The sequence below is a fragment of the Rhinoderma darwinii genome, chromosome 5 (assembly GCF_050947455.1).
Source record: "Rhinoderma darwinii isolate aRhiDar2 chromosome 5, aRhiDar2.hap1, whole genome shotgun sequence".
In the NCBI taxonomy this organism is placed as follows: Eukaryota; Metazoa; Chordata; class Amphibia; order Anura; family Rhinodermatidae; genus Rhinoderma; species Rhinoderma darwinii.
In genome coordinates this window covers 316619599-316641599 of record NC_134691.1, presented here as the reverse complement: position 1 = coordinate 316641599, position 22001 = coordinate 316619599, and the positions used below count along the sequence as shown (strand labels likewise).

Sequence of the window (22001 nt, the reverse complement as noted above, 5' to 3'; positions counted from 1 at the left end):
CATTCAAGGTCCTCCTCACTGCGGTCGAGAAGTGAGGAGGATCTGAGCATTCCGAACCCCCATTCTCACAATCGGTGGGGATCACAGTGGTGGGACCCCCAGCGATCACAAAATGATCACCTATCCTACGAATCGGTAATAATTAATCATTTTGGGAATAACCCTTTAAATAAACATAAATTATCAAAACTGCTTTCATGTACACCGAATACGCCAACAAGTAGCCATTTTGTATAATAATCCTAATTTGTTATGAAATAAGTGACTTGAGTCAGAACCAGAGCGCCAACTGGAAAAAGTTAAGAATTGCTGGCACAATAATAAAAAACAAAAAAAACAAGAAACCTTTGAAAATCCCACTTTCCTCCTCTGTAGTGCAACGCTGCAATCATTTCTTATCCAAAACGGAATGAAACCCTTGAAAACAGCAGGCAAACTCTAGGCCAAACTGCTGTCATTAACTCTTCATTAAAGCATTAGAACCAAAATATTATTTGGGCATTTGTCCATAGTTTATGCAAGCAATTTTGTTTTCTAATACTGCTCTTAGCTCCACGGTAGAAACATACAGTGATTTAGTTATTACAGCAAGACAGACATTGTATAACGTGTTGACAAACCTAAGAGTGAACACGCGTTTCAAATTACCTATGAGCGTAAAGGAGAGGGAAAAAAAAATAAATAACCTAAAAAAAATGCATCATGGTAAAGTGTAATTTTGATGGGACATTTACATATGATCACCACAATAGATCTAAACCAGATGACTACCCTCTATTTATATTGTGCGCAGTCCAATACGCCTTTTCCAGTGAATGGAAACTTTTCTCAGCTGCCGTTAGATGTATCATTGTGTTTCTATCTATTAAACGCTAATGCCTGTCACATAGGATTAATAAAAAGAAAAAACTCCGAGCCTTTACGAACAAAACATCGCTTATTTGTACCATGTTTTAGTATCTGAATTAGAAATATAAAATGCAAAATAAATTTTTCCTTTGTTGCAAATTGCTTACACAGCCTAATATTCGATTTTCAAGCAAACCACAATAAAATGGTTTCATGTGTTCTCGAACATGAGGTCTACAGCAACGACTCTAATACAAGAGGTTTCTAGTGGTGGGGGGCACATATTACTCAACATGGAAACCCTCTGCTGTCAGTACACTTCACATAAAACCAGCATGTTGATATTATTAAATACTTTGAAAGGCGATATTTGGAACATACGATTTTTGGAACTTTATTATGGAATCTATTCAGTAGAAATTTTGTGGGTCGTGGTATCTTGGTAAAGAACATGGACCACCGCCATGGTATATGTATTCTGTGAAATACCACAATGAAAAAAATATTTTTCTGCTGGTTCTTAAAAAAGACCAAAAACTGTTATGTGTTGAGTTTAATATATACAGTGAAGGAAATAAGTATTTGATCCCTTGCTGATTTTGTAAGTTTGCCCACTGTCAAAGACATGAACAGTCTAGAATTTTTAGGCTAGGTTAATTTTACCAGTGAAAGATAGATTATATTTAAAAAAAAACAGAAAATCACATTGTCAAAATTATATATATTTATTTGCATTGTGCACAGAGAAATAAGTATTTGATCCCTTTGGCAAACAAGACTTAATACTTGGTGGCAAAACCCTTGTTGGCAAGCACAGCAGTCAGACATTTTTTGTAGTTGATGATGAGGTTTGCACACATGTTAGATGGAATTTTGGCCCACTCCTCTTTGCAGATCATCTGTAAATCATTAAGATTTCGAGGCTGTCGCTTGGCAACTCGGATCTTCAGCTCCCTCCATAAGTTTTCGATGGGATTAAGGTCTGGAGACTGGCTAGGCCACTCCATGACCTTAATGTGCTTCTTTTTGAGCCACTCCTTTGTTGCCTTGGCTGTATGTTTCGGGTCATTGTCGTGCTGGAAGACCCAGCCACGAGCCATTTTTAATGTCCTGGTGGAGGGAAGGAGGTTGTCACTCAGTATTTGACGGTACATGGCTCCATCCATTCTCCCATTGATGCGGTGAAGTAGTCCTGTGCCCTTAGCAGAGAAACACCCCCAAAACATAATGTTTCCACCTCCATGCTTGACAGTGGGGACGGTGTTCTCTGGGTCATAGGCAGCATTTCTCTTCCTCCAAACACGGCGAGTTGAGTTAATGCCAAAGAGCTCAATTTTAGTCTCATCTGACCACAGCACCTTCTCCCAATCACTCTCAGAATCATCCAGATGTTCATTTGCAAACTTCAGACGGGCCTGTACATGTGCCTTCTTGAGCAGGGGGACCTTGCGGTCACTGCAGGATTTTAACCCATTACGGCGTAATGTGTTACCAATGGTTTTCTTGGTGACTGTGGTCCCAGCTGCCTTGAGATCATTAACAAGTCCCGTCCCCCCCCCCCCGTGTAGTTTTCAGCTGAGCTCTCACCTTCCTCAGGATCAAGGATACCCCACGAGGTGAGATTTTGCATGGAGCCCCAGATCGATATCGATTGACAGTCATTTTGTATGTCTTCCATTTTCTTACTATTGCACCAACAGTTGTCTCCTTCTCACCCAGCGTCTTACTTATGGTTTTGTAGCCCATTCCAGCCTTGTGCAGGTCTATGATCTTGTCCCTGACATCCTTAGAAAGCTCTTTGGTCTTGCCCATGTTGTAGAGGTTAGAGTCAGACTGATTAATTGAGTCTGTGGACAGGAGTCTTTTATACAGGTGACCATGTAAGACAGCTGTCTTTAATGCAGGCACCAAGTTGATTTGGAGCGTGTAACTGGTCTGGAGGAGGCTGAACTCTTAATGGTTGGTAGGGGATCAAATACTTATTTCTCTGTGCACAATGCAAATAAATATATATAATTTTGACAATGTGATTTTCTTATTTTTTTTTTATATATAATCTATCTCTCACTGGTAAAATGAACCTAGCCTAAAAATTCTAGACTGTTCATGTCTTTGACAGTGGGCAAACTTACAAAATCAGCAAGGGATCAAATACTTATTTCCTTCACTGTATGACGTTGAATAATATTTACCAATAAAAAAGCATCACCAGTAAGTCCTTGAGTTGTCTTCTTCTGTCAATCTGTTACATATTCTATTCAGTCATTTCCCAGTATGGTAGCCTTTGGGGTTTTCACTCATAGGCCCACATTTACTAATGCGATTTAATAGTTTGACGGCGTAAACTTAGACCTGCCAGTCACAAAATGCGCCAAATTTATCACAGTGGTCCATGCTATATGATAATTTTGGCGCATCTTGCACGACCTGTTAGACACTCCTCCTTTTTTTACGTACATTAGCATAATTGAGGACATGCCCCATTCCACTAAGCCACACCCATTTTCTAAACACTTTGAAAAAGTGTCTAGTGAGGTGCAAACATAAAAATTGCACCAATTTGCGCCAAAATTTGGCAGATTTTTCGACATTCTCTGGACATAGACAAAGTAGTACATCTGCCCTAGTGTTCCTACAGTCCAGAATGGTAAATCTGCTTAGTTATGTAGTCATACACAGCACCAGTATGACTAAATATTTAGGAAGATTTACGGGACTGTAGGAAAATGGGTGACAACTGCTATGGATGTTGTAATGATAATCATTCCACAGAAGGACAAAGGTCGACACTAGGACCTACATTTACAGGTATTTTTTTTGTTGAGAGAATACTGTAAATCTGTCACACAGCGCCGCACTTCATAGTCACTAGGTTTGCACGATGCATCGAAATATCGATACTGTTTTGATACCGTGCACCCTCAAACGGTTCAATACCAGTAATTAATGTATTTCGATACGAAGCTGTGCGGCCATATTGTAACACATGAATTTAGTCAGAGCGGGGCTGCGGCTGTGTAATAAAAGCATTGCCCCGCTCCTGACAACAAGTGTACGCGCGCAGTCAGCATGATGTGATGTGGCCGGCGCTGCACTAATGAGCGCCGGCACTGAAGACAGAGAACATGGTGGACACACTGCAAATACCCCCATGCTCTCGGTCTTCAGGGCAGGCGCCACCGCTCATTAGTGCATCGCTGACCGCGCGCGCACACTTGTTGTCAGGAGCGGGGCAATGACTGTATTACACAGCCACAGCCCCGCTCTAACAGCGGAGATCAGAGAAACCTCTGATCTCCGCCGCTATTCCCTTGAATGCTGCAAACAAAGCTGACCGCAACATTCAAGGAGAAAATGAGAATACATACCATATATGGGCAGACAGCCCAGGGTCCATTGAAGGACCCCAGGGCTGTCTGACCATATTTCCTGTTGTTAGGGCATATTTAGGTATGTCCTAACAACTGTCTGTGTTATATCAGTACACAGGCTAATGTACTGGCATATAGATATATGCCAGTACATAAATGTTCAAAAATAAAAAATAAATAAAAAATTCAAATTTTTTACAATAAACATTAGAATAAAAGTCTCAATACATAAAATATACACATATTTGGTATCGTCGCGACCGTAATAACCTGCACAACAAATTTATAGCGTCATTTATGATGTGTATGCTGTAAATAAAATAAAATAAAATAAAAACTGCTTTCTTTCACTTATTAATGTGAGGCACGAGGGGTTATGAATTTAGTACCTCAATGTGCCTCACATTAATAGTCATTAACCCAATGTTCTCCATTATGACAGTGAGAAACATGATGGGGTTAATTACTATTAATGTGAGGCACATGGAGGTTCAAAATTCATTACACCACGTGCCTCATATCAGAAAATTATTATTGGCAAAGCATCGTTTTGGTATCGAGAATCGCAATACTAGACAAAGTATCGATATTGAAGTCCAAACTCTGGTATCGTGACAAACCTAATAGTCACTGCTCAAGATTTTGAGCAAGAACTAAAAAAGTGCTAAGTCTGGTAAAAGACTAACATTTTTAGAGAATATCCACCTATGAACACAATTTTCTTATTTTAATCTAAATAGGTAAACAATTCTAAGCTGAATAAGTTCTTAGGCCACATGCACACGAACGTATTTTTGCGGCTGCAATTCACCCGCAAATCTGCGAGTGAATTGCGGCCCCATTCATTTCAATGGACCCATGCACACGACCATGGTTTCCACGGCGATTTGCGGGCGGCCCCCAGGTGACAGTCCGTGGCCATCCGACCCAAAAATCACGGCCGTGCACATGACTATGGTTGTGTACATAAGGCCGTAATATCTTTATAGCACTCACATGTCTATTTTCCTGACACAGAGCTCCAAATAACCTGAATAACCTTTGCAAGCTATTTTTTTTTTTATTAAATGAATGTCTTTTGTGTTTTCAAACAACTTTCAAATAAAATTTTTGTTATTACGTTTTTTACTTTTTAAGATATAGCTTCTATGTAACCTTTTTTCATAGAAGCTGTATTGTTCTCTCTCAGCCGATTCCGTCAATTCAGTTAAACTGACGGCTCAGCTAGAGCGGGTCCTGTATGTCTCGGACACAGGATTCTGCTAATATCGATGACATCTAAGTTCACTAGTTAGATGTGATCGATATTAGCTGGATCCCGTGTGTCAGAAACCCGCAGAACCCGCCCTCAGCCGAGCCGTCAGTTTAGATGAGAGAGAACAAAACAGCTTCTATGTATACAGGATAAACGGAAGCGTATCGTAAAAAGTAAAAAAAAAAAAATTAAAAGTGAATTTGACTGAAACTCTAACACTTTCAGCTCCCTCTAGTGGATACGGCAGGCAGCCAAAATATTATCACTTAACTGTCAATTCTGAGGATTTGGAGCTCTGTATCAGAAAACCAGAGCATCGAGCACTATAAAGATATATTAAGAAATGAATCAGCACAGATTGGTGGACCTTAACATGACGTAGTGCTAAAAAATTCATTTTGGCTGTTTGTTTTTTTTTGTTCGCCATGTTCAAACTATGATATAGGATTTGGAACACGAACACGGACATCAAGCAAGGCTCCAGACGGTAAATCTTTACGGACACATTTTTTTATCTCTGAAGGTGGAATACATATATATCCAGATCTATGTAGGTATCCCTTCCTCTTGCTAATTTCATCCTCTGCTCTAATAGATCTCTTGTCAGGGGTCTTTGAAAACGTATCCTGTGATTCTTGACTGTACGCCCTACCAAGATGTATCTCTGGGGCCGCAACTGCTCAACCCATCATTGTCTCAACCTGTCGCTTGTACCATTGTAGGGACTTGTAGACCAATTTAGGACAAGATAGATCCTGTGTAAGTTTCCATTGAACTTTACATTACATGTATTGCATATGTTTCAATAATATATCCCATTCTCCTCTGCTGGCGTCCATTGTGAGCAAATGAATGGACAATAGTAACTTTCAAGCCCTGACTAGTGAGAGCAGCTAGCCGCATTGATACTCTTTTAGGTAGCTCTTTGCAGATTTAACTTTTAACTTCATATATCATGAACACTTTTTTTTTTCCCAGCATCGAGCAGGCCAAAACTTTTTGTTAGTTTGGGCAAGTGTGCATTACTTTTTCTTCAGCAAATAATTAAAAGCATGTGCGAGCTGATATAACAGTTCATCAATACGGATCGCCTGTGGTATGGCACTATCTCTCTCCAGCTACATATGACACTTGTTAGGTACACTGGCTTCCTTTTTTTCTAAAAGGGCCAAATGCTTAAGTTATGTTTTCGGCTCGGGAAATTTGGGAAGCCGCGTTATTTAAAGCAGCTTATTACAACATGACACAAGCAGACGGCTTGATTTTCAATTAATCTGTCAATGTTAGAACAGTGAAAGGAAATAGTGGAAGTTAACAAGCACCTATGAATTTACTCCTTTGTATCTGGCTCCATCTGTAAGTCTATCTGTGAGATTCATGTGTCTGTGCTGTACACCTGGCTTCAGGATATTTATGTACTGAGAATTTACTGATCATCGGTTTTACTGACGCATGTTAAATCAAATGCTTTCCATAATGAGAAGGCTGGAGTTGCAACTAAAGAACAAAGGGATATGTCAGCCATAAAGTGTTAGGGTACGTTCACACGCAGAGTTTTCAGGCATATTTCGGGGCATAAACGCCTGGAAATACGTCTGAAAAAAATGGTAGTTGAACACCTACAAACATCTGCCCACTAAAATCAACGGGAAAAATGGTGTTATGTTCAGACGGAGCTGTTTTAAAAACCGGCGCGGAAAAAAAACGCTCCGTAAAAAGAAGGAGCATGTCACTTCTTGAGCCATTTTTGGAGTGGCGTTTCATTGTGACAGCTCCAAAAACTTCGCGAAAAAACGCCTCAAAAAACGCCTTCCGCTTCAAAAACGGCAGAAAATCAGGGGCTGTTTTCTCGAAAAACAGCTCCATAATTTTCAGCCGTTTTTACTTGTGCGTGTGAACATACCCTTAAAGTGGCCACTACTATCTCATACATATCAGCATAAGTACATGTCAGGAGGGCATCTATTTATTACTGACAGCTGCTTTTTATTTAAAGGGGTTTTCTGGTCAAAATAATCGCTATATGGTCTTTATAGAGGGGGCAGTCCTGCGCTTGGGACCCCTCTACTTTCCAGAGTGAAGAGACACTGCAAACAACAGCGCCAGAGGACTGTATTACATGACCATTAATTTGAAGCGGATCTGTCACTTCTATATACTGTCCTGTCTGAGGGAAGAATAAAGAAGTGACAGACACTCTGACCAGCGTAATATCACTTATTTAGTAATGTTCAGTCATTTAAGTTCGATTTTAAAGGGGTTATGTGGGGACCAAAAATTATTAGCAGTAGTACAGCGATCACATAGAGTACAGCGGGGCGGTCACATGTGGCAGATTTGTTGGAGAAATTTCTGCAACTGAAAATGAGTTCCGTTCATGTGACAGAGGTTATTTCTGCAGCAGGTGGACGGATTTCTGCAAGTTCTATTTAGATGAATGGAATGGATTTTCAGTTGGAGAAATTTCTGCAACAAAATCTGCCATGTGTGACTGCACCCTTATGCTATGTCATACTTTACAAATTTGTTGCAGATCGGTTGCAGGTTTTTTGGTGACAAATCTGCGATGTGTGAACTCAGCCTCATAGGGAGAAAAGTGTCAATTGGTGTCTGGAGGGCATTCGGGAGCCATGGGCATCTACTTCCCTTTTCCTTTGCCCCAGTTTTGATACATCTCCCTCACAATTTCCTCTTTACAAAACAACAACAATAACAATAAAACACTCCAACTCTGGGTAGCAGCCGCCATCTTTCAAGTCACCGGATCTTCTGCTCTGTTAATACAAGACAACAGCTCCTGCTCTGAAAAGCCTGGATCACACACGCAGTTTTGATGCAGTTTTTGCCCCGTTTTTTTTTTTTAGCAAAAGCCACTGCTGGATCCAAAAGGAAACAAGGTTATTAAAAAAAGACTAATGCATCTCATTTCTTTTGTATTCGCTCGTGTCTGGCTCAAAAACTGCATCAAAACTGGGTGTGATCCTGGTCTAAAGAGTGACCACCAGATCTGCACAGGAGTGTGGAGATTCAAAAGGTTCCTAGACTTCGCACGTTAGACTTGAGCTTAATATTCTGGATAGTAACAGCTGACATCCTAAGCAAACATGGGCATGCAACAGCCCAGACAGATATTATGCAGAAGAAACTGAGATTTCAGGTGAGTATTCACCTGCACCATCCATGAGACCAGGTCAGCAGTCTGCCTCTGTCAGCCTATGGCCACTGATAGCAGCCAGAAAGTTACATGAGAGTAGTCTGACCAGGGAAAAGGGGATAGCATGGGATAGTGGAGCGAGTATGTTATGCTTTACTATGGAGTGGTCACTAGGGGCACTGTAATGAGTCTGACACAGTGGCCCACTGTGTAGCTTGCAATACTAGGGTAATGACTTATGGGTATAACCATAGTATTTAGTTGTGAGGTGGTGCGATTTCACTTTATTTCTCAGAGAGCAAAAATTCTATAATCTCCATTCGTCACGATATTGTAAAACTGTAAACTCAGCACTGCTACATCTCATGAATTCCGCTCCACTACATCTGCAATTATCAATTGAAGCAGGTTAGTTGTGACATTCAATGATTTATGCTCTGGACAGAATTATTTTGCAAAAAAAAAAAAAGAATAAACTAAGGTCTACTCCATCAGTAGCTCACTTTTTTTTTGTATCATAGATTTGCCTGCTCCAGGTAATCTACTTTACATCTCTGAACAGTAATACTTGTGTGGAAATGTAGTTCTTAGTTTCCCAGAGTTTCATCTGAACTTTTCAGATTCAAATCATTAATTTCCTATAACTTCATGTGCAGTTTGAGAGTAGCCTCCTGCACCGAGACCAAAAACAATATTGCTGAAGTGTTTCTGATATTTTCCTCCATATTGAACATAATTACAAATGGCAAACAGTGTTCCGCAATAATTAGTTCCAGAAACTTCCCAATCCGTCTCAAATGTATCCACAAGACTATTTAGATAGATCTTTTTTTTTATTTTAACGATAATGTTTGTCTTGTCTCATTCAGCAGAGTCTTAAACTGCGTCTCCAAACACATAAATCTCTCACACACTTCTGTGGAACATTTTGCAACTTTTTTTTTCTAAATAATAATAATTGGAATAATGAACTCCTTAGGCTGGGTTCACACGACCTATTTTCAGACGTAAACGAGGCGTGTTATGCCTCGTTTTACGTCTGAAAATAGGGCTACAATACGTCGACAAACATCTGCCCATTCATTTGAATGGGTTTGCCGACGTACTGTGCAGACGACCTGTCATTTGACAGCTGTCAAACGACGACGCGTAAAATGACTGCCTGGGAATGGGGTGTTTATATCTAACTAAATGGCAAGGGGGCGTGACCTCTTCTCTCTGACACTGTCTAATCAGCTACGGACAGTGTCAGGGCGGCTTGCGCATTGTTCCCTCCCGCTAGAACACACAGAGACTGAGAGAGCGCTCTCTGCAGAACCACCAGTCTGTGTATGTTCTCGTGGGAGGGAACCCAGCGCAAGCCGCCCTGACACTGTCCATAGCTGATTGGACAGTGTCAGAGAGAAGAGGTCACGCCCCCTTGCCATTTAGTTAGATATAAACACCCCATTCACAGTTCAGGGGGTTATTTACATATTGGGCGCCAAATATAATGGAACCGATATGTAAATAACGGAGGAAGATAGGAAAAAAGTGTAAAATGCCCCAGGGTTTGTACAGCCCTGCCTATTACATGCTGCACTCAGCCGAACATGTATGGGCAGGTGAAAGGTTCTCTTTAAATTCACGGTGGACACAACATCAATGAAGACTAGTGTATACACAGGCGGAGGAGAATTCAATGGTAACTAAATAAAAAAGTATTTAATCTTCTTATTTTTCACAGCTTTTTCCTGCCATATTTTTATATTAATAATTTAGTTGCAATGGCCTAATATTCATTTTTACCTTTTTTTTCTTTTTAAATTATTAACACAGTGATATTTTCAGTGCCTATTGCAAATATGCAGTGGAAACGGACATTATTAATATATTAACAAAAAAAATGCTGCTGACAGTGTCACTTGTTTCTATGGGAAGATTTAGGTTTGGACAACCCCCATTCACATTAATGGTCAACTGCTATTACTGGGGGAAGTGGTCTAGGAGAATATACAGTGTCCATTAAAATCAATAGGCCATCTTTGTAATGTACAGTCAAGACAGGTCATCCAGGGTGACAGCCCATCTTTAAGCACCTCTCCACTCTGGCTAGTAGAGGGGTAACCCTTCTATTATGTCTATATGCCCTAACAGTGCATACACAATGGTGTTGTCTAAGGCTCTGTTCACACAGAGCAGATTTGCGTTAAAGAAATCTGCAGCAAATCCACAACTACTGTAAATATGCATAGAAAATCCACGTGCAGATTTTGACGCAGATCATCTTTTCTATGGCGAGGGTAAAATCCACCACTTTTCCACAGCAGAATAGAGCATTTGAAAAACCACAGCAAGCCCGAAAATAATTTTTGAAAAAACCCCATTGCACTGTAATTTGCTTCATATATTTAGTGCGGAAAATTCGCAGCAAATTCACCTAGTGTATACATGGCCTTAGGCATTTTAAATAGTGTAAAGTTATGTTCACACATCATGGACTTGCATGAATTTTTCATAAAATATGCAACAGAAATCCGCAGCTGACACATGAATTTCTGCCGTGGGTGGCCAGCGGATCCACATGCGGGTTAGCCACATTGTTATTCAATGGAGCTAACAAGCAGATTTTCAGCACCGAATATGCGGCAATAATAAAATAGTTTATGAATCTGCACGGATAGTTTCCGGAATGTGTGAATGGGAATGGGAGTGGATTCTGTCAGGATTTGGCCAAATCTGCTCCTAAATCCTGATACAGTCCTCAATTTGTGAACATGGCCTGGATACTGCACTGGTTCGACAGGCAAGGCATAGTATTACGGCCACTAATTAATTTTACATATAGCTGTACAGCAATTCAGAAGGTGTTGGCACACGAAAAATAATTATAAAATTTCTTTGAAAAATATTTCATATTTACCTTTAAATATTTCACCAATTTCTGGATCTGCCAATACTCCGAGGGCAGATCAGTGTTACCCTCCTGACGTCGCTCTGGCTGCTCCTCGTCTTCCTCGCTCTCAGTAGAACTTTCACTAAATTCTTCAGATTTTGCTCCAGGAGTTTTACTATTGGTAAAAAAAATAAAAATAAATCTGTATTGATGTATATTTTAAGACATAGCTGAAAAGATTCTGGTAAAACGATTTTCCAAATCTCGTTACAAATTTTTCCAAACTTTCTACCTGCTGACTTACACATGTTTGACAGGGAATTAATGAAAAGTCATGTAACGTTATATCAGTGCACTTGACTAGACATAAGGATTTAGGGGGAAAAAGTCAAGCTATTAGTCTGGTGTCAAGATAATAAGTATATTATTCAAAAATGAGAGGGGCCCCGTGTTTTCTTAAAACAGAGACAGATGTAGCTGTCAAAAACTTATCTTATCCAAGTTCTTCACATGAACTTCAGGACAGCTAACCTTCACTGCATGTCATAGGTATTGTGTTTTATTATTCTAAGCTGCGATTACAGCTACAAAACATCATCACTGAGCAGAAACATTGAGAAACGTGTTCTGATCCTGGAAACAAAGTCATGTCTCAGCGGCAGCAGATCTGAGAAGTGAGGCAGTAAAGTGTCAATGGTTTTTGTGCCGCAACATTTTTAGTTCTGTACATATGTATTGGTTTATATACTGGGTATAGTTAAAACTATGAGATCATGAAAAGGGGCTTTCTTTTTTTATTTCTAGAAGCAGCGCCGCCTTTGTCGATGGGTTGTGTCTGGTATTGCGGCTCAGCCACTTTAAAGTTAATGGGGCTGAGCTGTAATACCAATACAGTCCATGGACAAGGGTGGCGTCGTTTCTGGAAAAACTATTATTTTTCCTAATTTCATACAACCATTTAGAATATGGGTAGCTGATATCAGTGCCATTATTCTCCCCCTTTGGATTATTTTGATTATACTGTATTTGCCATCTATGTCACGAAGCCCAAAGAATGGTCTGTAACTGGGCCAGCAGGGGGCGGTGTGAACCCTCCTTGTCACCAACGTATTTCACTTTGGGCTACTCCGGGGAGCGGAGTCTCAGGAAACCCCTGGTGTTCACTCTTTAACCTCTGTACAGGGATGTGGACTTTTCTGCAGAGGAACCCCATGTCGATACACCCATAGTAGTCTCCCTTGGTGACCACTGACGTAACAGAAGCAGAGTGGTCTGGAGAGCTAAAGGCCAGGATAGCCTGTGTAGGTTTGTAATGGTAAACGTAGCAATAGGTAATGCCAGGCAGCAGAGATTCGTCCCTGTACACGTAGCTAAAGGTCAGGGCAGGTGGCAAGTACAAATGGTCAAAAACAGGCAAAAGATCGGTACATAGGAATTTTAAAAACAAGACTGCAGGACTACACTTGGAACACTAGTAGCTCAATGGAACCGAATTGCTCTGGCAAAACATGAGGGGAGAGGAGGTCCTATATACCCATGGTGTCAGTGAGGAAATTGACTTTGGCTCGCGTTGGCCCTTTAGGAATGCCAGGGTCAGAGCGCTTGGACCCAGTGAAGAGTGATGGCAGCTAGAGCTCCTGCCAGATGCAAGGAGACGAATGAGAGCAGCGCGGACACCGGAGACAGGTAAGTACATGGCAGCGCGCTACAATCTATATAGTGATTCTGGTGGCTATTTCCTAAATGCTGCACCATTATTTTTTTGTTGTTGTTTATTTGTACATCTGTAAAAAAAGTTTTAAAAAACTAGATTCCAAAAAACAAAATATGTGTTGGCTAACAGATTCGGTGCAATTTTCCAGGAATATAGATCTAACGTAAAGAGCTGAATTTACAGCATTATGGATCTGGTTACAATTTCAAAAAAATGATACAATTTAATATCTGGATAAACTTTTTTTTTATTCAATATTGCTTGTGACATACCAAAAAGTTCACTAATACCCCCACTGTATATTCGCCTAAAACAAACATAACCGTAGAATAAATGGCCCAAATACCTCAAATAGAGCAACATGTTTTTTTAGTGTCTTTTTTTTCTTTTATTGTTTTTTTTTGGAGTAAATAATATAGCTAATAAATCATTCATTTTTTGTAAGGCTTCAGATTCCATGAACCATTATTTCCATAGTTGTATTTCAACATCGGAGTAAAATCTCTGAGCATCTCTGAGCTTTTAAAGGTGAAATTAGATAGAAAAATAATTATGTGAATACCTAGTGTGGGAGGTGTATCATCCCGGATGGGACATCTGTTTTGTATTACCTCTCAACAAGAGTGAATCTTTGTTCAAAATAAAGGAAAAATAAGCTGCAGTTTTCTCCTTTTCTATATCTTTTCCATCTTAGAAATTCCAAATTTACATTAGAGGGAATGAGAGTTCGCTTGTAGAAATTAAACAAATCACTGACTGCCACTCATTATCTGTTCAATTTATTAACATCTGCTTTTGCTTGACATCAATCAAAGATAATCTTTCCGCAATGATCATACAATTTTTGTCTAGTCCTGAGTGCGAGACATATTACAGTTCATCAGGACAAGTAAAGTCAATCTTGGTGTCCAACGCCTATGAAATATCACATCCAGATGGTTGATTCCCATTTATTCTGAATCTGAATGTTTTTTTTATGGGTAAACAGTAAAAAATAGAATTAAATCATCCAACAAAGATCTAACAGTATAACAACTACACTGTTGTGCATTATTAGGTCTGTGAGCCTGTCCGTATCCTTGCATAATGGTGGGGTGGAGTTAATTTAAATAAAATTGAATAATGCTCCAATTATACAAAAAAAAAAGGTTTCCTCTTCCTTTTATCACCTACTATCAAAGACTAAAAAAGAAAAAGTCTGCTGTTTACAGCCTATTGGCAGACTAGGTCCTGTCATAGACCGCACTATAGCATCTGTAAATGGACAAAGTATTTTAGCCATGGTCTAGCGGTTAAAGGGAGCAGGGCCGTCATCAGGGAAGTTCAATTGGCCATAAGGCTAAAACAAAAAGATACCCACTGACGACCCAATGGGGGCAATATACATGTCCTATAATGATGCGGAGACCCCAATATGTAATCTATAATCTGTAGGGGAACCTGTTGAAGTGTTAACTTTTCCTGCAGCACTACCACAAGGGAAATGACTTAAAGGGATCCTGTCATCACCATCTTACCTTTTAAAACGTCCTGACCCTGTAGTGCCCGCTGCTGTCCATAGTGCATTGATGTGTTCTTCTCTCCGTTCTTCTTCTTCTTGCCCGAAATATAGCCATTAAAAGTTTTACCACCTTTTATGCTAATTCATTTTAGCTTTGTGACGCACGATCTTGACTCCGCCCACGTACGCCGCCTGTACAGCCCTAATTGCCTAACTCTCGGTTCACAACTCGCGCATGCGTGCCTCACCACCTTCCCTGCTTCATTCATCCGGAAATATTTAACTGCGCATGCGCCGCGCGGGTACACACCCCGCTCGCTTCGTTCACTCAGCTGTCAGGAGACGGGGGCTGGATTAGAAGAGGAACCGACGGCATATGATGACGTCACACAGAGCGCCGAGTATGCGCAATCCAATAATGTGAGAACATCTACTTTACAGTCTCAATGCGCAAGCGCGGGATTTCATGTGCAGTGGAGTGAGAGAAGCTGTCAATCAACAACAAGGAGGCGGAGCCAACTCTGAAACGCCGGAGGAAGGAAAATCGGACTCTTTTCGAGTGAAGATTTGACTCTTTTGTGGTCATTTGCATACGGCGCGGGACTAATGAAAACCGGAATACTAAAGGTACAGAGCCGACTTTTAACTTATTTATAGGTTAGTTAACAATGATTTTTCACCCACTTTCAAAGGGTATTGCAGGCTTCATACCGAAAATGCTTATGACAGGATCCCTTTAATATAATCAATGGCCGTCCATGTAATGCACAGACGTGACAGGTCCTCCAGAGAAAGAAACTCTCTTAGCTCCAATAATTGATGAAATGTCCCAATAAACTCCTCTCTATTAAAGAGTGACTGTACTTTAATATACGTTTAATATGTCATAGAAACTTATCAGTAGTTTGATTGGTGAGGGTCCGGGTGCTGGGACCCCAACGGCACTGAAATGAAGGTGCAGACGCGAATAGCTGAGTGCTCTACACCTTCGGCTGTGATTGGCGCTCCTCGTTAAACTGAAGACAATCATAGTCTATGTGAGCCGTCTTTATCCTGCCAAAAATAGCTGATCACAGCCAAAAGTGCACAGCGCTCGTCACCTTCGTTTTATCGACGGTGGGTGGTCTCAGCACCCGGACCTCCACGGTTGAAAATTTCTGATATGTCTCTATGACATATCAAAAGTTTAGTGCAGTTACTCTTTAACTAAGAATTCCCTGACATGGTACTGAAATATGGTCACTGTAACCACTACTTTGATTAGATTACAGCTCAGGGGGCTCTGTCACACCAATCCATCTTCCTAAATGTATAAAGCTACAGTATTGAACTTCCAGTTTTCTTACAGAAAACCAGATTTCCAATACAGTAATCAGGTCAAGAGATTGTATGAACCATACTCCCTCCTACTGGAGACCTTGGCAGATCAACCTCCTGCATACGTTAGCGGCTGGGAACGTGAACTTGGGGTTAGTCTGCAACAGCGGACTGGGACCGCATCTTTCTGTTGACGGTGGCATGTCATGCTCAAGAAAAGAATTTCAAGATTCTGACTAGGTGGTATCGCTGCCCTCTGATCTAACACAAAATGTATCCTGATTTGTCTGACAATTGTTGGCGTTCCGGCATGGAGACCGGAACGATGCTACATATCTGGTGGTCATGCTCGGTCCTACAAACCTTCTGGAAGGCTATATTCGATATCTATGCCTTGGTTGAGAAATCTCCCATGGTGCCCACTCCACAGATTGCTCTCTTGTCTCTGATTCCTGGTCCCCTACCGGTGATAAAAAAGGGACTACTTCGACACTTTCTGACTGCGGCTCGAACAGTCATCCCCAGGCATTGGAAGTCTACTTAGCCCCCACAATCAAAGAATGGGTAGTGGAGATGGATCTTCTCCATAGAATGGAAGCTTTGGTGGCGGATGATGGAGACCACTCCAATCTAATTATGCTCTTATGGCAAGCATGGTCCTCCTTTAAATTGGGCCCGCATTTAGCTACTTGGTTAGGTTGAAATTAACCTTATTGGTTTCCTGACACGCACGCCGACCTTACGGTTGGGACTTCCAACTGGTATTGGGATGGCTTCCCTCATTTCAGTTCCCTTCTCTACTTCCTTACCCTTTCTTTCTCATTTTAATTTTTAATCTATTTTATATTATTATTACTTGTGTATTCCTACCCCATTCTTTTTGACCTGTTTTTTTTGGGATAATTTTATATTTGATTTTCCCATGCTGCCATTATAATGCATCATTTATATGTGCTGATCTGTGGGCTGCATTGTTTATACTATTTTGCTGCGTACTTATACTTGTTACTACTGTAATTACCTAGTATATCTTGAAATGTGCATATGTGTTTCTATCTTTTGTAATTGAAAACTTGTCAATAAAAATCTGATTAAGAAAAAAAAAAATAGAGATTGTATGAGCCGAATAAACTAGACAATGAAGGATTTTATCAGCATTTATGGAAGGAATAGCTGGTTGAGTCTTTTTCTGAACCTGTTTTCCATTTTATCAGTAATTTATTTCATATGATCATTTATTTCCCATTGCTTATTTAGTGTCTGCTTGTTCTTCAGCACTTTACGGTCCCTGTACACTGAGTATAATTTTATTGTGTGGGAGGAAACCAGCCTACCCTGAGGAAATCCACGTAAGAACGGTGAGAATATGCTACCCTTCTCCAGTGCGTAGGGACAAATAAAACTATTGTCCAATTAGCGAACCTATTTGATTGGCCAGTAATTTGTTTGTCCCCCACCCCTCAGAACTGTAGCGTGTGGGGGACAAACAATCAAATACTGGCCAATCCAATAGGTTCGCTAATCTGGTGGAAAGCTGTAAACGTTATACTGATGTAACTATTCTAGGCCTTAAAGGGTAACTAAACTTTCAGAAAACCTGACATGTCATAGTGACGTCTGAAGTTTTGATCGGTGGGGGTCTGAGCACTGAGACCCCCACTGATCGCCAAAAAGAAGCGTCAGAAACGCTCGGGTGAGCGCTGTGCCGCTTCTTTTCTGATCGGCTTTTCTCAGAAAGCCGAGCAGTTGGTGTACAAGCCCATAGACTTTCTATTGAGTGCCCAGACCCCCACAGATCAAAACTTATGACATGTCACTATGACATGTCAGAAGTTTTCTGAAAGTTTAGTTAACCTTTAAACCCTAAATCCCCATATAGCATCACTGCATTGCAATACATTATTCTGGCACAGAACGAAAAAATGAAAAGCAGTTGGTTTCGGTAGACCCACCGATAATTTTGTGGTTATAGTATCCATGACCATAGCAGCACAGCCTCATTTATACAATGCAATTGTTTCAATAAATATATTGTTCAGCGACAGCTATCGGCCTAATGGCCCCAATAACATGTATATTCAGATTGTTTAATGGGTTATGTTCATTGTGGGGGAGGGGAAAGCGGCTTACAGACACCTCTGCCGCCATTCATACCTGGGAAGATGAAAAGTAGATCTTAATAATCCTCTATTTTGCCAAGAATGGACAGCTGACAGGAGGAACTAAGCTGTAGCCAAGTCATGTCCATCTTTATCATCAATGGCTGGCTGTATCGAAGCTCCGTCCGTACAAATATAACCACATTTAGAAGTGAAACATAAATATTCCTACCTTTTTAAGGCGGACGGCCTTCTGAGCCCAGTGGGGGCAACGAAGGATCTTTTCTTACTTTCTGAGCTGGTTGGCTTGACAGTTTTCTGCTCTTTGGATACATCCTTTTTGTCTGCAGACCCCTCGTCTTTGCTTATAATTGTGATTCTGGAAAAATAAATGAACCGTTCAGACGCTGGCAAAAAGTTATTCTCATTTTCAATGAATTTTAATTTCTTCACATTTTCCTTTCCCATTTGCAGTTACTGGATTTGTAACTTGCAGCGTTTTATTAGAAGTTATCCTGTAAATACTTTAAAAGATGTTTATGCCTAGGAGTGGCCATATCCAGACAACTCCAGCGCCTCAGCTGGATATTACATATACAGGGTACAATGCAAAGAACTGATTTACAAGCACCTATTAGGTATATAAGTTTATTAGTACATATTGTATCTATTAGTGCCATTAGGATCTTTTATGCTGTTTTTCAAGCTGCAAAATGTAAAAAAAACAATAAAAAAAAAAAGATTAAAAAAAAGGGGAGAGTTGGCAAGGGCACTGAGCATTTGCTGCTTGTGTCACTCCTGGGTTTCACAGATGTCGCAGATATGGCTGCACCCAATGTTCAGGGCTGTGAAATAAATTATTGTATATAATTGGCCCATTAGTAGAGTCAAAAAACAGATTCTATAGCAAAGAGTGTAAAGAATCCGTGCAGGAGGTCACCGGCTTTGAAATGCTATGGCTCTGTTATCGAAATCTATAAACATGCAGCTGGCGTTACTGTATTGTGCCATTCTTTGATGCGTAGCAGGAGCCATTGCAGCCCATGCCTTAGTATTGTTGTGCAATGGTGACTTATTTTTTTCCACAGTATTGAAAAGCAGAGTTGTCCAAGCTATTCAATACATCGGCTCCCGCAAAAAAACGTAAAACCGTTTTTTTTCCCCTTTAAATGGTTGATGTACACAACCGTATGGTATTCAGTTGCATACATCGGGGGCTCTATTTTTTGGGCGTATACATGGACGGGGCTGATTATAACATGAGGATTAAGAAAACTAAGGCTATGGTCACACTGAGATTTTTGACAAGTTTTTTGACGCAGAAACCGCGCCAAAAACGGCCCAAAAATGCCTCCCGCTGATTGAAAAGAAGCGACATGCCCTATCTTCGGGCGTTTACGCCTCTGACCCCCCATTGACTTCAATGGGAGGCAGAGAAAGCATATTTCGCAGCGTTTTATGCCTGTGGCGCTCAATGGCCGCGTGCGAAAAACGTTGCGAAAGACGGCGCGAAAATCGGCGTGCAGGGAGATGAAAATCTGCCTCAAACTTCCAAACGGAATTTTGAGGCAGAAATTCTGAACATAGCCTAAAAGTAATAAGAAAAGAGAAATTGTAAACATTGACAGAATGTTTTTGGATTATCTGTGATGTGTCATTATTAACCCCTTAATGAACAGGCCTGAAAAGGCCTTAATGACCAGCTACATTTTTTTTTCCGTTTTTGCCTCTCTGCCTTTCAGCAGCCATAAATTTTTTATTTTTTCATTGACGTGGCTGTAGGAGACCTTTTTTATCCGGGAGAAATTCTATTTATTTTCTGTGCAGTTTGAGGGTAGAAAAAAAACATTCTGTGTAAGTTATATTATTTATTTTTGCGGCTTGAATATAGGAAATAGTGATTTTTGACATTTTTTATCCCGTTCATGTTTCACCTTAAATTAATTCTTCAGGTGATTATGGTTATGTAGAACCTAATATGTATAGGTTTTTTTGTTTTTATGTAATGTATGAGCAATAAAATATATTCTTTGCTAAATAAAATTTGGGAAATTTTTTAAAAAGATTTTTTTTTTTTAAATTCAGTAAAGGTATAAGTTTATTTACAACTTTATTTTTTACTTATAATGTCTTAGTGTACTCCTGTATGCTAATACATTACCCTGTCACTATGACACAGGCTGCTGTTAGGGCAACTCATACGTAGTGTGCCGTAAAAGCAGGCAAACTGAACAGACATCCCTGGTGTCCTTTCTAGGTACCCAGGGCTGACTGCAGAGGCTTTCCCCAGTCACTTTTTCCGGTGACGTGAACGAAGAGTGAAGCCCCTATGGAACATGCCGCAGTCATGAACCATGGTGTTCTAAGGGTTAAACAGCTGGGGTCTGAGTTTTTTCATATCCCAGCTGTATTTAGCAGGTTTCTCTAAGTTCAGGAGATGTTAGTTACAGCTCCTGCTTAAAGAATGAGCTCTTACTGGAGCACTCATAAGCCCTATCTACAGCGACGCCAAAAGACGTCACTGTAAACTGGGGACCTGATCATTAAGGGGTAAAAAATTGTACCCTAACATCTCATATTTTCCATCCTAAAAATTACTACTAACTATTTGTATTGCCCATTATTGGAAAATATAGGCATTTGAGAGTCTTTACAGTGGTACATAGAATCCCTGCAGCCATAAGAACTCCATATGGTGCTCTGTGCCGTGCTGAATTACGGAGTTAATATCACCTAGAAGCAATGCTTCAAGCAGAAAAATATATCCGTAATACGACCTCTCATAGATAATGCCATGATTTTTCTCTAGGATTCTGTGCTTGTATATGAAATCAGAGGCATACGGAGATACAGTAAGGCACCATACAATCCTATGGCCCTGTATTACGGCTCCATACAACAAGGAGTTAGTATGGAGTTATAATACGGACATGTGTGCGAGGCCGCAGTGGTATGATAATAACACTCCAGACAGACAACCAGCACAAATCTAAATTCCACATGGCCCATCATTTGCAAGGCAATTCAATCTTTCTGCCCCAACATACTAAGGTGGTTGTACAGAAGTACCTAAAATGTACACAATTATATTGTAATAAAACAGCTAACTACAGCCTTGCTTTGTGTTTTACTCCAGTCCTCCTTAATTTCTCATCTTTATTAGATTAGTAAATTATAATGTCCACGTAAATCAAGACAGAATTTAATAATGTTTTATGTCTGTCATCCCGACTGGTACGTATAAAGACTCACAATCTCCAATTTTACTGAGGTTTCCAGAGAATTTTTCCATCTACAAAATCACCACCACGAACTAAAATAATTTGGCCTTTGTGCATGTATCTTGTTAATTTAAAATGGCCATAAACTATGGGAATTGCGAGGTATTAGGACTGAAAAGACAACGTACTCCTGGTGACCATTAAGAGTGAGGTTCTTCCATTTCAGAGACGGCTCTAATTTTGCCTTGTTAGTCTTGCTTTTTACAAGTGGATTCCTTGTCTTCTCCTGTGCTTTCTTTTCTGGATACTCATTAGACCAATGGTTTTGGCTTAGTTCCTCAGCTTCAACTACATCCACATGTTGAATGGTTTGAGCCACCGGTAGGTCTTCAAAATATATGAAATCCTATGAATAGACAGTACATTTTTATGAATCGTGTAGTCTTTCTGACAAGTACTAACGGCAAAATACGCTGTAAACGTTAAGCTAATGAAATGAATAAAAAGAAGACCATATAATGGCAAAAAATAGTGATAGACGCACTGTAGAAATACAAAGTATTTTCTCTATATATTGTGTTAATAGAAAACAAATCACACTCTAAAGGTATTATCTATGGTTACAATATTTGTTTTCTTAAAATC

At 40.2% G+C, this 22001-nt stretch overlaps 1 protein-coding gene across 1 annotated transcript in view; it reads right to left on the bottom strand.

Annotated features, from left to right (window-relative positions):
• The window catches only part of ODAD2 (outer dynein arm docking complex subunit 2), a 117025-nt gene that overhangs the window by 71721 nt on the left and 23303 nt on the right, over positions 1 to 22001 (bottom strand). The window contains exons 8-10 of the mRNA XM_075827505.1: positions 21545 to 21762; positions 18368 to 18514; positions 11532 to 11679 (exon numbers count right to left, since the gene is read on the bottom strand). Of these exons, the coding sequence (XP_075683620.1) occupies positions 11532 to 11679; positions 18368 to 18514; positions 21545 to 21762 (513 nt within the window). The remainder of the gene's footprint in view (positions 1 to 11531; positions 11680 to 18367; positions 18515 to 21544; positions 21763 to 22001) is intronic.